The sequence below is a fragment of the Mercenaria mercenaria genome, chromosome 8 (assembly GCF_021730395.1).
Source record: "Mercenaria mercenaria strain notata chromosome 8, MADL_Memer_1, whole genome shotgun sequence".
Taxonomy (NCBI): domain Eukaryota; kingdom Metazoa; phylum Mollusca; class Bivalvia; order Venerida; family Veneridae; genus Mercenaria; species Mercenaria mercenaria.
This window is the reverse complement of record NC_069368.1, coordinates 46047607-46068942: the sequence shown is the minus strand read 5'-3', so window position 1 is coordinate 46068942 and position 21336 is coordinate 46047607. Positions and strand designations below refer to the sequence as shown.

General features: G+C 35.2%; 1 protein-coding gene across 1 annotated transcript in view; it reads right to left on the bottom strand.

Annotated features, from left to right (window-relative positions):
* Positions 1–21336, bottom strand: part of LOC123566432 (RNA polymerase II elongation factor ELL2-like) — a 43722-nt gene that overhangs the window by 3893 nt on the left and 18493 nt on the right. Inside the window, exons 5-11 of the mRNA XM_045360491.2 lie at positions 20670–20969; positions 17520–17590; positions 8125–8281; positions 6917–7001; positions 4266–4467; positions 3413–3452; positions 420–591 (exon numbers count right to left, since the gene is read on the bottom strand). Of these exons, the coding sequence (XP_045216426.1) occupies positions 420–591; positions 3413–3452; positions 4266–4467; positions 6917–7001; positions 8125–8281; positions 17520–17590; positions 20670–20969 (1027 nt within the window). The remainder of the gene's footprint in view (positions 1–419; positions 592–3412; positions 3453–4265; positions 4468–6916; positions 7002–8124; positions 8282–17519; positions 17591–20669; positions 20970–21336) is intronic.

The window sequence follows — 21336 nt, the reverse complement described above, 5'->3', positions numbered from 1 at the left end:
AAGTTGAAATATATACAAGAGGATCATGATGGTCCTAGAACGCTCACCGGAGTTTTAACAGCTCAAACGTGTTTCTTTATATATATATATATATGGAAATTATTTGTAATAACTACAAGTATTTAGGCATCAATGGAAAGCTTTCTTGATCAGGTTGAAATCGTTATAACGAATCAAAATATAAAATTTGTATACTCATTGTAAAACTGGTACTTTTCTTCCTTAAGTTTCTAAAACCATTTACCGAAAACCAAAAACAGTGAAGCATTTAATAAGGTAATCGTGAATTTCATTTCTATTTTAATTTGTAAATCTTTTATATTCCATAACTTATTTGGCAAACATTGGCAAATCAAAAAGCAGGCCACAATCCATGACAGTCAGAACCAACACTGTTGCCAAAGAGAAATATACTGTACCTGAAATTCAGAAGTGCCTTTTTGGGTTTTCCTTCTAAGTTCTTGCATCTCGCAGAACTTTCGAGAGACTAGATCTATACTAGAATGTAGGTCACGGTATTCCTCGTACTCTTCATTAAATGCCTGTTTATACTTGTACCGCTGATCATCATCTCCTATAGTATGGTACTGCCTGAAAAAACATTAATATTCATGGTCAAAATTATTATTATCTCACCGATTTAAAAACTTTTTTTTTTTTTTTTTTTTTTGCTGGGTTTAGTAGAGCAAAGGAGTCTAATATCGACCCTCTTCTATTATCGACCCCCACCCTTAATTGATACTTAATCACATTTATTCCTAGAAATCATGTGATCATGTCATTCACTGTCATTTTTACGTCACAAATTTTCTTCATGCGCCATTTTGAATGTTTACATACAGTGCGACTGCATGAGATAAATTTCAGTGCCAACCACTACATGGTCCGTTAAGGTAGGTATCTTTCTGTTAAATCAAATTTACCGTTTTTATGGATCAAATCAGTTTAATTTTGTATTTAATCCTACTATACACATATAGAACCCATTTCTAGCAGCCATTTTTGTAGTCTCTTGCAACTTCTGGAGGGATTATGTGGGGGTCGATAATAGCAGATTGAAAATATGACCTTCTGCTATTATCGACCCCCAACTAATTAAATTTATATAATTTCTTGTTGCTTTGAGGAAGCACTTAATTCATAACTTTAACATGTCCAAAACATTGTGGAATGATACTTATTTCAACTGGGTATTGATTACATTTTACTCGGACTTTATCTTAGACTCTCTGTGTAAAATCTCAAACTTTTAACTAAAATAAAGGTATTAAATCAATATAACATGTCAATGAAACTTCAAAGTTTTGTTGTTTGTAGCATCATCTGAAGCATGTGCAGTGAAAAATCTTGATTTGATTTCTAAAATAGTGTTTATTTCTAAAGTCACTATATGTTCATTGTAAATATACTTTGTTATACCCAAGTGGAAACTGGCAGGTACTCTAAAATGCAGCTCTCTGATTGGTCAGTTAGAACCCCTAATGTTCTGTGATGACTCATGATAAAGTTATGAATGCACATTTTTAGTTGATCACAAGGATTAAAATTCTCCTTAAATAAAAAGAAAAAAAAGCGCAGAGTCTCTGAAAGTTCGTCATAGTCAGATGTTTCTATCATTTATGATGATAGTGACAGTTATGACGATTTTGACGATTCCTCTGATGGACAAAATGATGATGAACAGTGCAGACAGCTTAGACCAATGTCAGGGTTGTGGTCAGTTTAATGGGAAGCCAAATGAGTGAAAAGGCTGTGATGAATGCGCTGGATGGTGGCACATTAAATGTACTAAGCAACCAGAACTTCACTTGTTGACTCCAGAGGACTTACAAAAAGTTAATTTTAAATGTATAAAAATTGAATGCTAAAATATGTTGTTAAGGCTGTAGATAATATGGATAATCAACTTTGTTTGAGTGTTTGAATTATTTATCTCTTGTGTGTGGCTAATGTTATATTACAAATAACTATTATCTAATATTTACAATTTGTCAGTCAAAAGACCAAATATGAAACTGTGATAGTATGAAAGACCAAATTCATAAATAAAAAAAAGCACACATGAAATAATATTTTCCATGAAATCTTAGTAAAGTTATGGTTTGTTTATATGATCAGTTGCATAATTTCAAATTGCAATTATGACAATAAAGGACAAATAAAAATTAACTTAATAATAATATTATGCATGATTTTCAGTGTTTTCAGTGTTTTTTTTTTAAACTAGGGGGTCGATAATAGCAGAAGTGGGTCGATAATGGCAGACACGTCACGAGACAGAATATTTGACCATACCTTATTCTGTAATGTAACAAGTGTTTTCATTGGTTGAAATCGACCAATGATAGTTTGTCTCAAATATATGTGTCACTTTGTCTCCGAAAGTGAAAGTAAGAATATGTACGGTAGATTATGGTCTTAAGGGGTCGATAATTGCCTCCTTTGCTCTATTATACCTTACAAGTCGTACGGCAATTTCCCAGCTTTTGATCTAGGAGGAATATGCAAGGTGCCCCTCTAGACATTACTTAATGTAAGGGCAACACCGGCACAAGAGCTATTGACCATCCATAAACCAGCTGCATGGCTTCCTCACATGAAAGAATTCTACACTGAGGCCAAGTTTTTGAACCAAGTCAGCAACCTTAATCACTCAGCCAAGTAGGCCCTGCTTGTGGTTTTTAAAAGTATGGTTAGAAGCTGGGTTAAGAGGCATACTAGCACTAAAAAATGTTATTTAAGTGAAATTTAGAAGCAGGTCTTATAATTTTATCCAACAGTACAAGAGAATCTAACCCCCTAGTGACCTTGACCTTGAAGGCAGCTGAACCTAAACCAAAAGATGTTTGCCCCTAACTAAGATCAATCCTTACCCAAGGTTGGATGATTATAGGGGCAGTAGTTAAGAAGATACAGTGAAACCGAGAAGCTTCATATGAAACTTTAACCAGCACTATTACACCATTTGACCAGAGTAACCATGACTTTTAGTACACCTATGCCTTAACCCCTTACCATGACCAACCCTTATTTGGATTTTCATGATAATGGGGCAGTAGCTCAGAAGTTATAGTGAAATTAAGAAGTTTGTCATAAAACTAAACCTGAATGCAACAGCCGTATCAACAGCAACACCAGGGTAAGTACAGTCGCCCTCATTATACTTTGAATAGTCAAGCTTAAAATGTCCTGGGACTACACAAATAGTTGGGAGTCTGCCCAAGAACTCCAACCGTAGTTGTTTAAATTGCAATTCAAGCATGACTGAATAGAACTTAATATTACCAGTGTCTGAATCCCTCTAAAATCTCATTACCCAGATGACTGTGAACCCTGTAGAGCTCAGATCATCATATCCAGTTTGAGCAGTAACACATTTATATGGACACATACAATTGTGTTTTTAACTTACCTCATATATTCAGGAGTATCAGAAGTGGAATCAACCGTATCTGAAATATCAAACAGTAACAGATTTCAATAGTTTTTCTTCTGGCATGAAAAATTCTCTTTAATGAATAAAAAAACATTTTTTTTTCTTTAAATACGTTTTTAAGCTTGCCTTCGAGAGTACATCAGTCACTTAATCCAACTTGCACAGCAGTAGAATGTACAAGCTTTGTTTGCAAGTAAAGCAATTAAGAAGGTATTAAGATAAAAGCAGGAAGAATCACTTTCAATAAATTGTCTGAGCATCAAGCAAAACTATACATATATATCATATTAGCCGCACCTTGAGAAAACCAACTTAGTGCATTTGCCACCAGCATGGATCCAGACCAGCCTGCGCATCCCCGCAGTCTGGTCAGGATCCACGCTGTTTGCTAACAGTTTCTCTAATTGCAATAGGCTTTGAAAGTGATTAGCATGGATCCTGACCAGACTGCGCGGATGCACAGGCTGGTCTGGATCCATGCTAGTTGCAAATGCACTATGTTGGTTTTCTCACGGTGAGGCTCAATTATCCATATATATATATACAGTTGAAAATCAATATATCAAAATTACTTTAAAGTTGCATCCCAAAAACACATGAACAAGATATTATTTTAATTCAAATTTCGTTTATCTCGAAATAAACGTTTGATCATTAGGAAATTGAGATATCGAGTTTCAACTGTATATACATATATATCTATAGCATACATTCACAAAAACTCACACACACACAAACTGTATAGAATTTGCCATCAATATTTACAATAACATAATTGCATCTTCAGCATATTATCAAAGTTAACCACAATCAATTCAATTTTACAAACCATCAATATTTTCCTTTTTATCCGATATATCTGTTGTGGAAGAAACGTTATTGCTATTACTACTGTGCTTGTCCGTACTACTTGATCCATTCTCTGATTTGTGTCCATTTTTGTCATACAAGGAAATGCGTTTCTTCTTTGCATTATGGTGAACAGTTTGATGGCTTTCTTCTATTGATCGCTTCAACGGTTCAGATTTTTTCTGAAATTAAAAAAATTGATCACTATCAGAACAGGGTCTAAAATTATATACATTTTTATATAACAACGTTACCATAACAAGCTTAGATTTAACCTGGGTTGTTCTATTAATCCTTAACCTGCTAAATTCTATAATGAACTTGTCCATCTTTCAGTTCGGACAGTACCATTACCTGTTAAAAGGGGTGCTTACCAAAAAGATACAGACTGAATAGCGAACAGTGAAGATCATGATCAGACTGCATGGATGTGCAGGCTGATCTTGATCTACACTGGTCGGAAAGGCAGAATCAGTTGTGTTCAGCATGATAAAGGTTAAGTATCTTGTTAAACTAAAAAAAGTTTTTAAAGTTCAAAAATACAGTTTAATTTCAAACAGTATATAAGTCAGAGTATAACATAGAGACTTCCAATATATTCTAGCATCACATAAAAATGTTTGATGTACATTATAGCATTGTTCAACAAACTTTTTAAACAGTATTTTATAGTGTGAATGCCACTCAACTGTATCGTTGGAAACACATTTTATTCCCTGCATGTGTCCAGCATGATAAGGGTTAAAGGGACTAACCCACATATTTTATGCGCAAAAATAATTTCAAAAATCCATAAAAAGTGAGTACTCTGAAGGTAACTAGTGGAACAAACTTATTGACAAAAGATCTTTGAAAGATATTCTTATAAATAAACAAAAATATTGTGCAGAAGGTAATAAACTAACATAGAAAATTTACATTCTTCTTACATTTTTACCAATATCTAACTTTTATTTTTGCCCACTATAGCATTTTTCAGTGTCAGATATACATTCTATGCCAAACTTGGCAGAAATGAACATGTTGAAAAATTTCACCCAATCTGTGGGCGAGTAGCTTTAATCTCGATAATATTTTACAAAGCCTTGATCACAAAAGGCATCTGACCTAGCCAGGATAGTCAAACACAAGTCTCAGATCAAACAACTGTTTGCAAGTAGTCAAAAGGACAGGGAAAACAAAGAAACAGATTGATATCTTCTGTAAATAAATTTGAGCTGTGCCATGAGAAAACCAACATAATGGGTTTGCGACCAGCATGGATCCAGACCAGCCTGCGCATCCGCGCAGTCTGGTCAGGATCCATGCTGTTCGCTAACGGTTTCTCTAATTGTTATATACTTTGAAAGCGAACAGTATGGAACCTGACCAGACTGCGCGGATGCGCAGGCTGGTCTGGATCCATGCTGGTCGCAAACCCACTATGTTGGTTTTCTCATGGCGCGGCTCAATTTTTTGATTTATCATCAGTTTGTATCTCTTTGTGAAATACAAGCCATGTCTTCTGAAGAATATTTATAGGTATATAGTAAATATTTTGAGGTCACCTTTGCATAAACATACTTCATTTGAAACAGAGTGGACCAAACAAGAAGAAGCAACCAGCAACCATCATGGAAAAAATACTGAATCCGAGTGGACTCAATAAAATGTAGTGCTTTTAAAACAGTATTGAGAACAAAATATCTCAAACTTTTGATAACCTCTCTTTTATAAATTCCCTATTACAAGTTCCCTTCAATGAGCTTCCATTAACAAGCTCCCTATTACAGATGACATCTGAAATACACTAAGGAATAGCTTTAAGCTTTAAACAAGTACCATGTGGCATTAAAACATCACCTACTGTTTCCAACAGATATATGTATTTAGATGACAATTTACAATTTCACTTGTTCAATGAAGTCTTTTTTTATACAATTTTCTAACTCTTTTTTATCACTTGTACCTCAAAAAGAGACATGCCAAAATCTTAAACACACAACTTAAGTATCTTGTAAAATTAAAAAAGTTTTTAAAGTTCAAAAATAGAGTTTTAATTTAAAAGATAGAGTATATAAGTCAAAGTATAACACAGAGACTTCCTATATATTCTAGAATCACATAAAAATGTTTGATGTACTTTATAGCATTGTTCAACAATTTTTTAAAACAGTATTTCATAGTGTGAATGCCACACAACTGTATCGTTGGAAACACATTTTATTCTCTACAGTTGTAATTGTCCCATAAAACACAGATCAATTATTTCCTCAGCTATGTGACAAGCAAGACGAACATGCAAAAATGGCAATAAAAGCGAAACATAGCCAAATGAACATCATACATAAATGACATAAAATTGCGTTACACTGCATTAAATGTCCACATCTAATAAGAAACAAAATTTTATGAAGTTATAATTGCATAAATGCAAGTTTTATGCAGTAAAATGTTTTATTTAAGAATGTTTTATTTTCTTCGTTTTCTATCAACATGAATCAAAGGACTCTGGGACAGAATATTCAAACATTCAGTACAATTCTGTGGCAAAAACTAAACGGTTGTTTCTCTAGGCAGAAAGCTATCAGTCTTTCCATAAACAATTTCACCCCTGTCTAGATTTTGAATGGATACAAAAACAATATATACTTGTGTGAGATTGGTTGACTGGCTATCTGGACTTCTGCTATTAGGAGATGCGGATGGTGACACCGTGGAGGCACTTTGTAATTTTCTGTAATACAAGCATACATTTCAATAACAAAAATTTTGTACAAAAGTGTGTACCGGCAATCATTACGGTACATTTAAATTCTGCTTGTGTCACACTATTCTCTCTTACAGCAATGAACAACTTACCATAGCAAATACACATCTTTTACTTGTAATTTGATTTTTTCCCACGAGGTGTAAAGAGTTTAATTTCTCTCGATTGTAATATTCTTGGTAAAATTATTTACGCAAGCATACACCTCACAACTTGCTAAACTTTCATCAAAGAGCAAGTCAAAAGGGAAAATATAAAATGTTACAATTTTTTCAAGCTTAAAATTACTACAAGCAGCTGCTTAATGGGCATGTAATAAAGGGCAGTCAGGTTTACAGTGCTTACAGATCTTACTCCAATATGACCTTGTTGACAATAAAGTTCTATGTTACAAATGACAGATAAATTACCAGTGCCTGCATATTTTACTCCAGCATGAATTTGTTCTTGGTTACAAATGCCAGTCAAGTTACCAGTGCTTGCAGATTCTCTTTGGTAGTTACCTCCATTTTCCTGTGAGCTAACCAGGCTTAACAGTGTTTTGGATGTACCAAATATGACCTCTATATTTGTAGTTGTCACTGTTAACTAGGTTTAATAGTGTTTAGGATGAACCAAAAAATATGACCTCTTTATTTGTAGTTATTATTATTTTCCTGTCAGCTAACCACAGCTGACAGTGGTTATAGTTGACAACTTTGAATTACTTCTCTTTGACCACTTCAGACAGTAGCCTGGTATCTGAGGAAGCTATCAAATTGCTTTAGTGAAGATGGAATATTTGACTGTAGGAGCACTTTGCATCTCTGTCATTAAGTGTGAAACTTCATCACTGTACCTTAAGACACTCGCCTCACTTAACCTTTAGCCTGCTAAATTTCCAAAATGGACTAGTCCATCTTCCAACTTGGGCAGTACCAGTTATTGTTCGAAGGGGTGTTCACTGAAATATACAGACTGAATAACGAACAGTGCAGACCATGATCAGACTGCACGGATGTGCAGGCTGATCTTGGCCTGCACTGGTTGTAAAGGCAGAATCACTTGCTGCCAGTAGGCTAAAGGTTAAAGAATGAGAGAACAGACTTACTTTTTCAAAATTTGTTTATCCTCGTCAGTATAGAATGGCCAGTCCATTCTAACATCTGCATATATATGTTTGGCAAGTGTAAATGAATTATCTTTGGCAACTGCCACTTGGTTCAATATAACACCCAACTGATCTTTGTCTTTCTCACGTACACCATCTGAAAATAAAACAGTAATGCTGTTAGTTTAACCTTTACCCTGCTAGATTTCTAAAATAAACTTGTCCATCTTTCAATTTGGACAGTACCATTAACTGTTAAAAGGGGTACATACCAAAAAGATACTGACTGAATGGCAAACAGTGCAGGTCCATGCAGTCTGATCATGATCTGCACTGTTCGAAAGGCAGAATCAATCATACCCAGCATAGTAAGGGTTGAGTTTAATTTAAGTTTAATCAAGGGCCTCTACTGGGTTCTGTAAAATGTTCACCAATTTTTTCTTCTTTTAATAAATATGTTTGAATCATTTATTACATTTATTGACTGATCTGATTAAAAACCTTAGCATAATATTGAAACATAATTTTGTTTTGATTGAAACTGTTCTGAGGTGAATGTGCTGAGACCAACCTTGACCTTGGATGTTAAAAATATGGTATTAATTTTCTTCTCATCAATACATAAAAATAATATCCTTCTATAATTACTTTCTATAAATGAAACACAAAGTAGTATTTATCTCTCCAGCACATTGGACTTAACGTTATTTATAGAGAATTTTTTTTTCTCTAAGGAAGGTTTATTTTTAAGACAAAATTTCACATCTAGCACTTTTTCTTACATCTGCATATTAATTTACACAGAATTGCTTTACAATTTAACAATCTGGTTTTCATTTGGAAAGTCATATATACATAAACACAGAGACATACTTTATCAAATGTGGGTAAAATCTTTTAAGTAGTAGATTATGCCCAAAGTAATATGAACAATCTTATTGTTCAACATGCAAACCCAATTTCTGTGTCTAAATGTAACCTTGATCTATATATACCCGCAAGACAGCAGTTGATTTAATTAGAATTTATCAAATCAAAATCTTTTAAGCAGTAGATCATGCCCCCAGTAATATGAACAATATCCGCAGTAACATCTTATTATATAACAAGCAAAACCCAATTTCTGTGTGTGACCTTGATCTATATTATACCAGCAAGACAGAAGTTGATTTCATTAGAATTTATCAATTCATGTCATCAGTTAGCTTGACAACATGTCTTAGGAAAGAAGCCTAGATTTGTGACAGGTTCACAAGCAAACTCCAAGTTAGAAGCAACAACATTGGATCTGGACAGCAACTGGGTCCGCCAGAAAACTCACCCGACTAAGCTCAAATGCAAGACAATCAAGTTAAGTGAACAAGGAGGTCAATTTGAAGTAATGGTTATTCATTTGTTTTGTGTTTAGACCCATTTTCAGCAGTATTTCAGTTATGTAACATTGGGCAGTGAACCTAAACAGTGTTCCTGTTTCCTGTACTAGGATTAACTTGTTGTTCTCAAGTAACTGCCATCTTCTCCACAGGAATCAGAGGTGCAGGATATCCTAATGGAGAACATAGGCCTCGCCCAGGAATCAAACACACGACCCCACAATCAGTACATCTACACAATTATGTCTGAACGCTTTTGAAATGACTTGTCTAAAATAATTTGTTTGTTTTGTTGGGTTTAACATCGCACCAACACAATTCAGGTCATATGGCGACATTCCAGCTTTGATGGTGGAAGAAAACCCCCAGGTGCCATCCTTGCACTACTTCATCACAGGTGAGCAACTGGGTAAGAACCATTGACCTTTCGTAAGCAAGATGGATGGCTTCCTCACATGAAGAATTAAACACCCCAAGTGAGGTTCAAACCCTCGTCGGTGAGGGACAAGTGATTTAAAGTCAGTGACCTTAATTAGTCGGCCATTGAGGCCCCTGTTTGTCTAAAATAATGTCTCAAAAATGTTTAAGTTGCTTTCAAAATTAATGCAGTGACAAATAAACTTGATCAAATATCCAGAGGGCATCAAACAGCACTAATACATTACTTTTTATTATATCATATACAACAATACATCTTTAAGGTTTTATTCGCGTAATACATTTAATGTGTTTTCTTTATACACATCAATGTCTTATTATCTGCTAAAAGCCTGTATTTACATTAACATGCGAGACGTGAAATGGTTTAAATCAGTTAAATCGGTTGATGACCTATTTTTGCTTTTTCGTAAACATGCCTTAAACAAACAAAAACAACTTGAAATCTTGACAGTAAGCAAAGATTTAAGTAACAAAAAAATACACTGATTGTAAGATTATTTATTACAACATGTGGAATATATACCTACTCATGGTGTAAATAATGATTTTGATTTTTGTACTTTGCGGACCTGTGAAAGTAATGTTTACAGCAAAAGAAAATACCTGACACTTAATTACGTCAGAATGAAGATAAATCTGTCAATGCGATGACGATTTATGTCCATAAATATGCATAAATCAGCAATTGGGATGATTCAACAATGTGTTAAACAAAAGAGACAATGATAGGCTACCTTCTTAGCAAATCATTGTTTACTATTGTTTACATATTATATAGACTTGCTGGTGAAAGTTCTTCAAAATACATATAAAATATTAGAGTTAGTTCCCTTTGTTTGATAACAGTTTTACACTACATTTTGCTGAAATACTAAATCTTTCTTGAGTTAATGATTATAATTACAACTACACCTCATGAGTGATAGTGAAAAACGATGTCCATAAAAAGCGTTCTGTCAAATCATCGAAGAGAACATATGCCGCAACAAAAGGTCAAACCCACAGCCTCTAGATGTATTGTGCTATTCCCTTCCAAGCTATCTATGCAAGGGGATGTACATAACATTACAACATTATGTTAAGATACAAAGCATCAAATTTCAAATCGCTCGTTTTGAAAGGTAATCATTTTTAATGAAAAGCAATTTAAGCAGAAAACAAGAGGACCATGATGGTCCTGAATCGCTCACCTCTTCCCACATGACCCAGTTTTGAGTATGACATCGTTTTTTCTATTATTTGACATAGTGACCTAGTTTTTGAGCTCATGTGACCCAGTTCTGAACTTGACCTAGATATTATCAAGATAAAAATTCTGACCAGTTTTCATGAAGATCCATTGAAAAATATGGTCTCTAGAGAGGTCACAAGGTTTTTCTATTATTTGACCTATTGACCTAGTTTTCGAAGGTACGTGACCCTGTTTTGAACTTTAGCTAGATATCATCAAGGTGAACATTCTCACTAATTTTCATGAAGATCTCATGAAAAATATGGCCTCTAGAAAGGTCACAAGGTTTTTCTATTTTTATACCTACTCGCCTAGTTTTTGACCGCACGTGACCCAGTTTCGAAACTGACCTAGATATCATCAAGGTGAACATTCAGATCAATTTTCATGAAGATCCATTGAAAAATATGGCCTCTAGAGAGGTCAAAAGATTTTTCTATTTTTAGACCTACTGACATAGTTTTTGACCGCAGTTGACCCAGTTTCAAACTTGACCTAGATATCATCAAGATGAAAATTCAGACCAACTTTCATACAGATCCCAAGAAAAGTATGGCCTCTAGAGAGGTCACAAGTTTTTTTTTATTATTTGACCTACTGACCTAGTTTTTGATGGCACGTGACCCAGTTTCAAAGCTGACCTAGATATCATCAAGGTGAACATTCTGACCAATTTTCATGAAGATCCATTCAAGGGTATGGCCTCTAGAGAGGTCACAAGGTTTTTCCATTATCTGACCTACTGACCTAGTTTTTGAAAGCACATGACCCACTTTCAAACTTGACCTAGATATCATCAAGGTGAACATTCTGACCAATATTCATGAAGATCTCATGAAATATATGGCCTCTAGAGAGGTCACAAGGTTTTTCTATTTTTAGACCTAATGACCTAGTTTTTGATGGCACGTGACCCAGTTTCGAACACGACCTAGATATCATCAAAGTGAACGTTCTGACCAATTTTCATGAAGATCTTGTGAAATATATGGTCTCTAGAGAGGTCACAAGGTTTTTCTATTTTTAGACCTACTGACCTAGTTTTTGAAGGCACGTGACCCAGTTTCGAACTTGATCTAGATATCATCAAGATGAACATTCTGACCAACTTTCATAAAGATCCCACAAAAAATGTGACCTCTAGAGTGGTCACAAGCAAAAGTTTACGGACGGACGACGAACACCGCGCGATCACAAAAGCTCACCTTGTCACTTTGTGACAGGTGAGCTAAAAACTGAGAAATTGTTCAGCTGAATCATTATGAAGGAAGTGAATTTATGATTGATGCCCATTTGAAGTAAATCTATGTACTTGATCATTTAAAATTTGTAGGGCTGTCAACCAATCTGTATATTACGGCCTTGGGTCATGTTTCACAGGTCTAAAGGACTCCAGGCCTGGTATAGGGAATGGTTTCTGTAATAGTGTTTTTGTTCAGACCTATCAATTAGCGACTGTCACTGAGAGTTGTGGTCATTTTACTGTCCAATGTGACAAGATAATAAAAAATACCAATTTTGTGTAAACTGACCATTATCAGTGAAAATCAAGTGTTAAAAAAGGCTCAACAAATTACAGCAGAACTTTTTGACCAATCTACAACAGAATAATTTAACAAAAGTAGCTGGTAATACCAACTGTATTACTGAAATTAAATTTCTCATTTTTTAATAAATTTTCCCAAAACAAGACATAATTATATCTAAAAATGTCTTTAAAGAAATGAGAATTATCACTGGGATTGGCAATGTGCAGTCAGTTAGCACATTAAATTGATTATAATTAGTATCATTAGTTCAAAAAGTGCGACAAGTGTTAAAAGTATAATCAGTTGAACCTGAATGCCCCCGTTCAATTATATTGAGGTGTCTTGTTACATAATCTTTTATCAGGTGCAAAATAATAACTTTTGCAGTCATATTCAAATCATTTATAAACGCAAGATATAAAATGTGATAAACATGAAATACATTTGTAAAGCACTGTGTCCCCCTGATCAGCTCACCCACCTGCTACAATTAATAGCAACTTCTTCATATGACTTTTGTATCTAACTGCTTTGAATATTTGGTCATGTAAAAGGTTTGTTTGTAACTTTAAAGGCACTGACCTACAGATTTTAGCTAATAAAAATGATTTTTCATTAAAATTGAAGTTTGGTCATTTTATGAATGTTAGAAAATGAGCTTTTGGTTTTAAACTATCTTAAAAATGCGAAATCAAGAGAGAAACAAGAGCTGTCACTAATGGTGACAAATGCCCCTGCAGCACCTTGACCTTTGACCTGGTGACATTGACCTATGACCCCAAAGTCAGTAGGGGTCATGTATTCAATAAGTACTATCAGCATGTGAAGTTTGAAGGTCCTGGGTGCAGTGGTTCGGGAGTAAAGTGTCTTCATGCAAAAAGTTAACGTTGTGATGAACGAACGAACTAACTAATGAACTAACCAACGGACAGTTGAAAACTAATATGCCTCCCTTCGGGGGCATAGAAAGATGCACAAGTCAGGAAACGAACCTTGGCACACGGAGGCCATAAAAACATTCCCAATGTCTTTACCAATTCACCACAAAGGAATGGTATTTAATGAATGTTAAATATAGATATTAATAATTAAGACTGTGTTCAAGGAGTAAAGTGTTTCGAATGCTTTTCAATTTTCAGTGTAAAAATGATCAAATACAACAAATTCTCATGTGTTTCCGTCAGTAATAAAGTTTCAAAACTTTCTTAAGAAATATAGCAATAATTTCTTAATATAGAGATAGTACCTAAGTTTTTCAAATCATAGGTTTGAAGTTAAAAAGCTTTGAAATGAAGACAAATGTCCATATATTTCTCAAAAACAGAAATATAGACAATATTTTAACCAGAATTGCGGAGTTATGAGCATTTAATATTTTCATGATAACAAAATTTTGTGATCAAGGACATGTAACTCTTCTTGAACATGGAGAGCATAAACATCAAAGGGACATAATATAGTCAATATTTTCTAATTGGGTGCATTTGATTTAACATTCAACTTTGATCTGGATTGCTAAATACTGATCCATGATACTGTGTGCTAAAAATTTAGAACATCTGGAACAGTCTATTAACAGAAAAACTATGCTTTAGCAGAATCTAAATAGTTAAGCTCCAACTGGGATTCGAACCCAGGACCTCTCACACCTAAGGCAGACACTCTACCACTTCCCTATAACAGCAGTAGCTAATAGCTATGCAGTTTAATTGCTGGATTACATTGCGTGAACTGGAACAATAACCGGTGAACTCCGGATTATTGGCGTATTCGCTTTGTTTCCTAACGGCATTTTTTGTGTAAAGAAAAAATATAATCTAATGCTACCAACGTTATAATTGGTCAAATCTGCCCAAATTTCTCTGACGTGTAGTTCAGAGTATGAACTTACTAACTGGCAGTACCAGTGAAATATTACTTACACTGAATATTTTATAATTGCCCTTTTTGCAGCTGCCGAACGGCAAAGACGATAAGATTTGTCCAAATATAAGTAATTATTTTACCAGTTTTGAGAGAATTTCAATTAATGGGAAATTACAGTTACAAACTAAATACCTTTCTGCAACACATGGAGTCATTAGCATTCACTGTCAATCAGTATTATGACTAAGATCGACTGTCATCCATTCATTTCAAAGTTTCATAGACAGAGTCCGTTGTTTACATTTTTATCGTAACCGGTGCACTTGTAAAAATCACTTTAGTTTGAAAAATCAAAGTATGCGAAAAGCTATGGTACGGTCTCTACTTAATATCTAAAAAAATTCTTTGTTGTCATAGACCTGAAAGCCAGTGCCTTTTAACATCATATGAGCCGCACCATGAGAAAACCAACATAGTGGGTTTGCGACCAGCATGGATCCAGACCAGCCTGCGCATCCGCGCAGTCTGGTCAGGATCCATGCTGTTCGCTAATGGTTTCTCTAATAACAACAGTCTTTGAAAGCGAACAGCATGGATCCTGACCAGACTGCGCGGATGTGCAGGCTGGTCTGGATCCATGCTGGTCGCAAACCCACTATGTTGGTTTTCTCATGGCACGGCTCATATCATTTACACTTGTTTGTGTTCACTTAAGGTTTAAAACAAGTTAAGAATTTGCTGGATTTGATTTTCCTATCCTGCTTCCCAACAAAGATGGGGTTATTTTAACAATTACACATATACAGCTGAAAGTAAATTTGAACAGCTATTTTTATCTCCCTCGGATTCAAAAGCTAACTTCCCTTTTGATTTATATTGTAAAAAAAATTACAGACATCTATTTAACTTGTCCTGTGAGGTCGCTCTAGACATCAAATGTATGTGTCAAGTTTGAAAGCAAAAGGCCTAATAGGTTTAGAGAAACCAGCTAACAAGTAAAACTGTGACAACAACCGCTCTAGAATTCAAAAAATTCAAAATACTGGGAGTTAAGCTAAAAATCAATAAAAATTACATTATTTTACAATAGGTATATAACACTTCATACCCAGTCATTTTGTCCCTTAAGTAAAATAAATTTAACAGAATATAATGAAAAGTGATAAAACGTTATTAAAGGTCGATTGTGATGGACTACATTTATCTGGCATTTCATATTCACCCAATGTTCACTTAATATACAGCACTATTTTTTGGTTTTTCCTTTTGTTTTGTTTTAGGTTTAACGCCATTTTTCCAAAATATTTCAGTTATATAAAGTTGGGCAGTTAACCTAACTAGTGTTCCCGGACTCTGTACAGTACAAACCTGTTCTCAGGGTTCCCACAAAGCAGAGATAATGAAATTCCCTGACTTTTCCCTGACCAAAGTCTAATTTTCCCTGACCAAAATTATCCATGTTCACAGAAGCTTAGCATATCATAGATCAACAAGCAAATTCGTTGAATTGGTATCCCCTGCCAAAAGGGTTTGTGGTGAGGAATGGCAAAAAAATATATCCGGCAAAAAGTTAAGGATGTTACTATGAGGCAAATAATTTCATCAGTCAAAATTAATTTTACAGAAAATGAATGTTTTAAGTGTACATAATAAATCTATGTTATGTTGATCCTTCTCCACAAGTAACTGCCAACGTCCCTATGTGAATCAGAGGTGGAGGATGAATGATATCAGACACAATGTCTTTTTTCAAATCGTCATGGAGAACATATACCTTGCCCAGGGATCGAACTCATGACCCCGCGATTTGTAGATCAGCGCTCCCCCTATTGAGCTAAGCAGGACATATTGATCAACAAGAGTGCAAGACTGTCACTAAATACGCCTGTCATTGAACTTGACCCAATTCAACGGCCATAATCCAAGAGAGTCTGGGGAGATTTGGTTGGTTATCAAACTTGGCCCAGACATTATGCCCACAAACATTGTCAACAGGTTTGGTGAAGACTGGATGAAAACTGTTCAACTTAGACAGCGGACAAGGCTAAATTCACAGTTTTTCGAGTTATTAAAGGGCTATAACCCATGAATGCCTGGGGTGATTTGGGTGATTATCGAACTTGGCTAAGATATTATGCCCACAAACATTGTCAGCAAGTTTGGTGAAGATCGAATGAAAAGTGTTTGACTTAGAAAGCATACATGCTTTGGGTGCCTGCCGCCCGCCTGCCGCCACAGGTGTTCACAAAATACGCCCCGCTCTTTCAGAGACAAAAGAAAAAAATTTGAGATGCAAATGAAGATATCAAAGTCCCCAAAGACTCAGATCTGGCTGGAATAACTAATGTTACTGTGTGGACACAGTCTTCTGAGCAATTTTGACCATGTATAAAACTGTAATGTTACTGTGTGGACACAGTCTTCTGAGCAATTTTGACAATGTATAAAACTGTAATGTTACTGTGTGGACACAGTCTTCTGAGCAATTTAGACCATGTCTAAAACTGTAACTCATAACCAAACTTGCTGATAATTATTTAATCATACAATAGTGATAAACGCAAGTATAATGCTTTTAAAGATCAATACAAAGATACTCTGAGTTTAAACTGTTGTTGAATACTGATTTCAATTCACCTGTCTATACAGCATGAAATGTGTCCCATCAGAGACAGTCATACAGAATAGATAGACAGAATTTATTGTGGTAAAACAGATAATATATCATAATAGATACAAATTCAGTGTCAACATAATAAATATGAAAGTGCAATATTTATTGTAGATGACAAATTATAAAATCAATACTGAGAATAACACAAAAAGAGAGCTTAAAAGCTTTATTTCCGTTGTGGTCCTTACAGTACAGAAATATGCTAAAATTGTTCCAATATGTAAAGTAAGAATTCCTTGTCATAAATGTAGTAAAAGATAAAAAGAAGGACTGTGTGATACCTTTTCTGAGACGAATGATCAGCTCTGGTTTCTTGTATGGCCTTATAGCCAGTAGATGGATTATTCGATCTCTAAAAAAGAAAACATTGCACTGAGTAATTATTGCATCTAAATGAATTCACAGAATATCTTGTAATGATAAAAGTATCAGTTTGCCTAACTGTCACAAAATACGCTTGTCACAGTAAATTTCTTTTGAATTTTAAAATGTTCTGCTTAGAGAAGACTAGTTACCAATTTTCACATTTTCAACAAAGTCAATGGTCATAACGCCAGGGAGACAAGAACTTTCCAACCTGGCCAAGATAAAATGTCCATAAACATTCAATACTAGATCAGACAATCTAAAATTAGACGCAGTAATTTGATAAACTTTTAGTATTTCAGAGAATCTTGATGGCTACTGAACATGGCCAACTTATTATGCCCATAAACACTGTGACCAAGTTTTGTGAAGTATGGTCAAAAAGTGCTAAGTTCAAGGGCGGACACTGTCAATTTTATAAATTTTGAGTAATTCAAGGGCCACAACTCCAGAAAATCAGCGGATCAAGCTAGTTATTGAACTTTGTGTAGATATTACTGTCCGTGAACATTATAACTGAGATGGCGAAACACTGTATAAGAACTGCTCAAATTACAGTAGGCACTTTCACAATTTTGAGAATCTCCAGGAACTTGTAAAGATCAAGTTGGTGAACAAACTTGACCAAGATATTATACTGTGACCAAAATTTGTGATCATTGGATAAGAACTGCTCCATTTAGAGAGCTGATATTTTGCTGATGTTGTCGACTCAAAACCACTACAACCAGGTATTCCCATAATCATGCCTTTTTTCATCATTTTGGGAATGCCACCAACACTAGTGGAATTTGGAAACTGCTGAGAGTAATTTGTTTTCATTCAGAGAAGTTGATAGTTACCAAAATCTATGTTTTTTGTGTGTGTAATATTGACCTAGTGTTTCCAAAAACAATAGAAATCATATACTGACCATAGGCAATCATCATATCAAGACCAAAGCCTTCTTCAGAAATTTGGCCAAAAAAAATAAATAATAATAACCTTGAGGTAACAATGACCTTGACCTTTGACCTACTGACACATTGAACATTATGTGTTATCTTTGACCACAGGCAATCATCCTGTCAAGTTTGGTGACTGTAGGCCTGTGTTCTTTAGTTACTGACTGGAAACTGTATTCAGCCTTGAGGTCACTGTATCCTTGACCTTTAACCTACTGATATATAAAACATTACGGTCTACTGACGATTGGAAAATTTGACCATTGTAAGGCCAAGCATTTCCTACGCATTGAATGGAAACCAAATGGTCTAGATGGACCGACAAAACAACAGAGCGACAATCAGCAAAACATCATATCCTTTCTTCTTCAAAGGCGGAGTGAAAGAGAGGCAGTTGGACATGGGCAAGAGGAAGTGGGTGAAGGAGGAGGATCAGAAAGATATAGAATTCAAATCATGCTATAAGAAATATCAATACCAGCTGTTTTCATTAAATTGACTACACAAAGTCATGTAAGATAATCAAAATACACCGACAATAGATATCCGTTAAAATATGTTCATATAATATTGACGTTTCTTCAGTACTGTTATAAATACAAAGAAAAGCTGCAATGTTTAGATTTCATAAAAAACATTTCTTTGCTAAAGAAAGTGTTTGCCGCAACAGCTCACGGAATAATCTATTTTATTTCAAAAGGCAATATGTTCATCATTCTGTCATTTATTGCATATATGTAACTAACTGTCTTTTGCTGTTGTTTGTTTCAAGCTTCTAATACAGAAAATTACAATACTGTCTTTTGCTGTCGTTTGCTTCTAGCTACTAATATAGAAAATTACAATACAAGCCTATCAAATGAAATAAATTTACATTTATGTTTATGTGCAGAGTGGCCACTGTTATTTTGCAAATTTATAACACTGTGCAATATTTCCATATAAGCAGATAAGACCTGTTTAATGTAATCCATCTATCCATCTGTCTGATCAAATAACTGAGCTATAACTAGATGCCCACAAGCAACATGTCAAACCCGCCCTATGACCCCTAACTGTGACCTTGACCTTTGAGATAGGAACCTGGAGTTTGCACATGACACTCCGTCTCATCGAGTTAAACATTCATGCCAAATATAAACAAGATTCCTCAATGCATGTCAAAGTTACGGGCCGGACAAGATCTGACAAGACTTTTGACCTCTAACTGTGTCCTTGACTTTGAGATAGGAACCTGGGCTTTGCATAGGACACTCCGTCTCTTTGAGGTTAACATTCATGCCAAATATACACAAGATTGCTCTATGCATGTCAAAATTATGGTCCGGACAAACAAATCAGGACTGACACACCCACGGATGCACTTCACACACACATACACGGAACAGCCATTTGGACAGCTATGTCTTTACCTTGACAAGCGGGCTCGACAAAAACCAGTACCAAAACAAAGGCACTGAAATATCAATCTTGTTTTGTACCACAGTTATCTTGATTTCTTTGTTCCTACAGATTATTCTCTTAAACACCCATTTCTTTCAGCCACGCAATGTTACAACTTTCAAGAACCTGGAACTTATAGCACAGTTTATACGCTAAATTTCAAGAAGAACTGCACACTTGAATTTGAACAGCACATGACCAAACATAGAAAATGTTGCAAATTTTGGTTTAATAAGAGCTGTCAAAGGACAGCCATGTTTGACTATTCAACAGCCAAAGTTGATTGAATGAGGAGTACTGTTTTGTTAACACTCATGACAATTTCAAAACCTGCACAATGCATGTCAGTTCATCACAGTGGACATTTTAATGTGTGAAGTTTCAATCCATTCTCAATAGAGGGAGCTGAGATACAAGCTTACATATGAAAACTTCAATAAATCAGGAAGCTGACACAGATGCTGATAAATGGGCAAGAGCAATAGCTCCTCTTATTCTTCAAAAAGTCTTGCTAAAAAGTGCAATTTCCACTCCCTGTCTAGTAAAAGAACATAAGCAGTATAAATAACACACAAACAGAACAGAATGCTATAAATATTTGATGTATATCATTTTGAAACTCCATTATCAAGGTAATGTTCTCCCATGGGAACCTTCATAAATATTTGAATGATTTACCTATATGGCATAGACATCACAGCAGGGTTACCAGAAGGTTTAGCACTAGGATTATGAGAAGACAGACTTGGTGATGTGGGTTTGGATGACGTCGCAGGATTGTGTGGAGACACAGCATGACCTTGACTCCCATATGAAGGTGAAGGTCGTTTGCTAAAATTGACAGGGGGTGCTGTAGATGGCTTTGGTTTTGTAGGTTGTACAGGCTGATGTCTTGGTATGGCTGGAGGGTGTGGGTTACGTATAACTGTTGTCTTCTTCCGACTTATATGAGGTCCACTTGGTTTGATCTCTTTGGTGCTGTAAAAATGATTAAAGTATTCATGAATTTCTTACACTATGTACTTGTTCTCTAAAAACAAAACACCAAAACTGAGCCACGCCATGAGAAAACCAACAAAGTGGCATTCTGGTCAGGATCCATGCTGTTCGCTTACGGTTTCTTTAACTGCAATAGGCTTTGAAAGCGAACAGCATGGATCTTGACCAGACTGCGCAGATATGCAGGCTGGTCTGGATCCATGCTGGTGGCAAACGCACTATGTTGGTTTTCTCATGGCGTGGCTCAAATGCAACTTCACATCAAACATGGCTGTAACATAAGAGACAATCAAACAAGAATGGTATTAAATTGTCAAAATTGCTTCAACACAACCCTGTTTAAGTC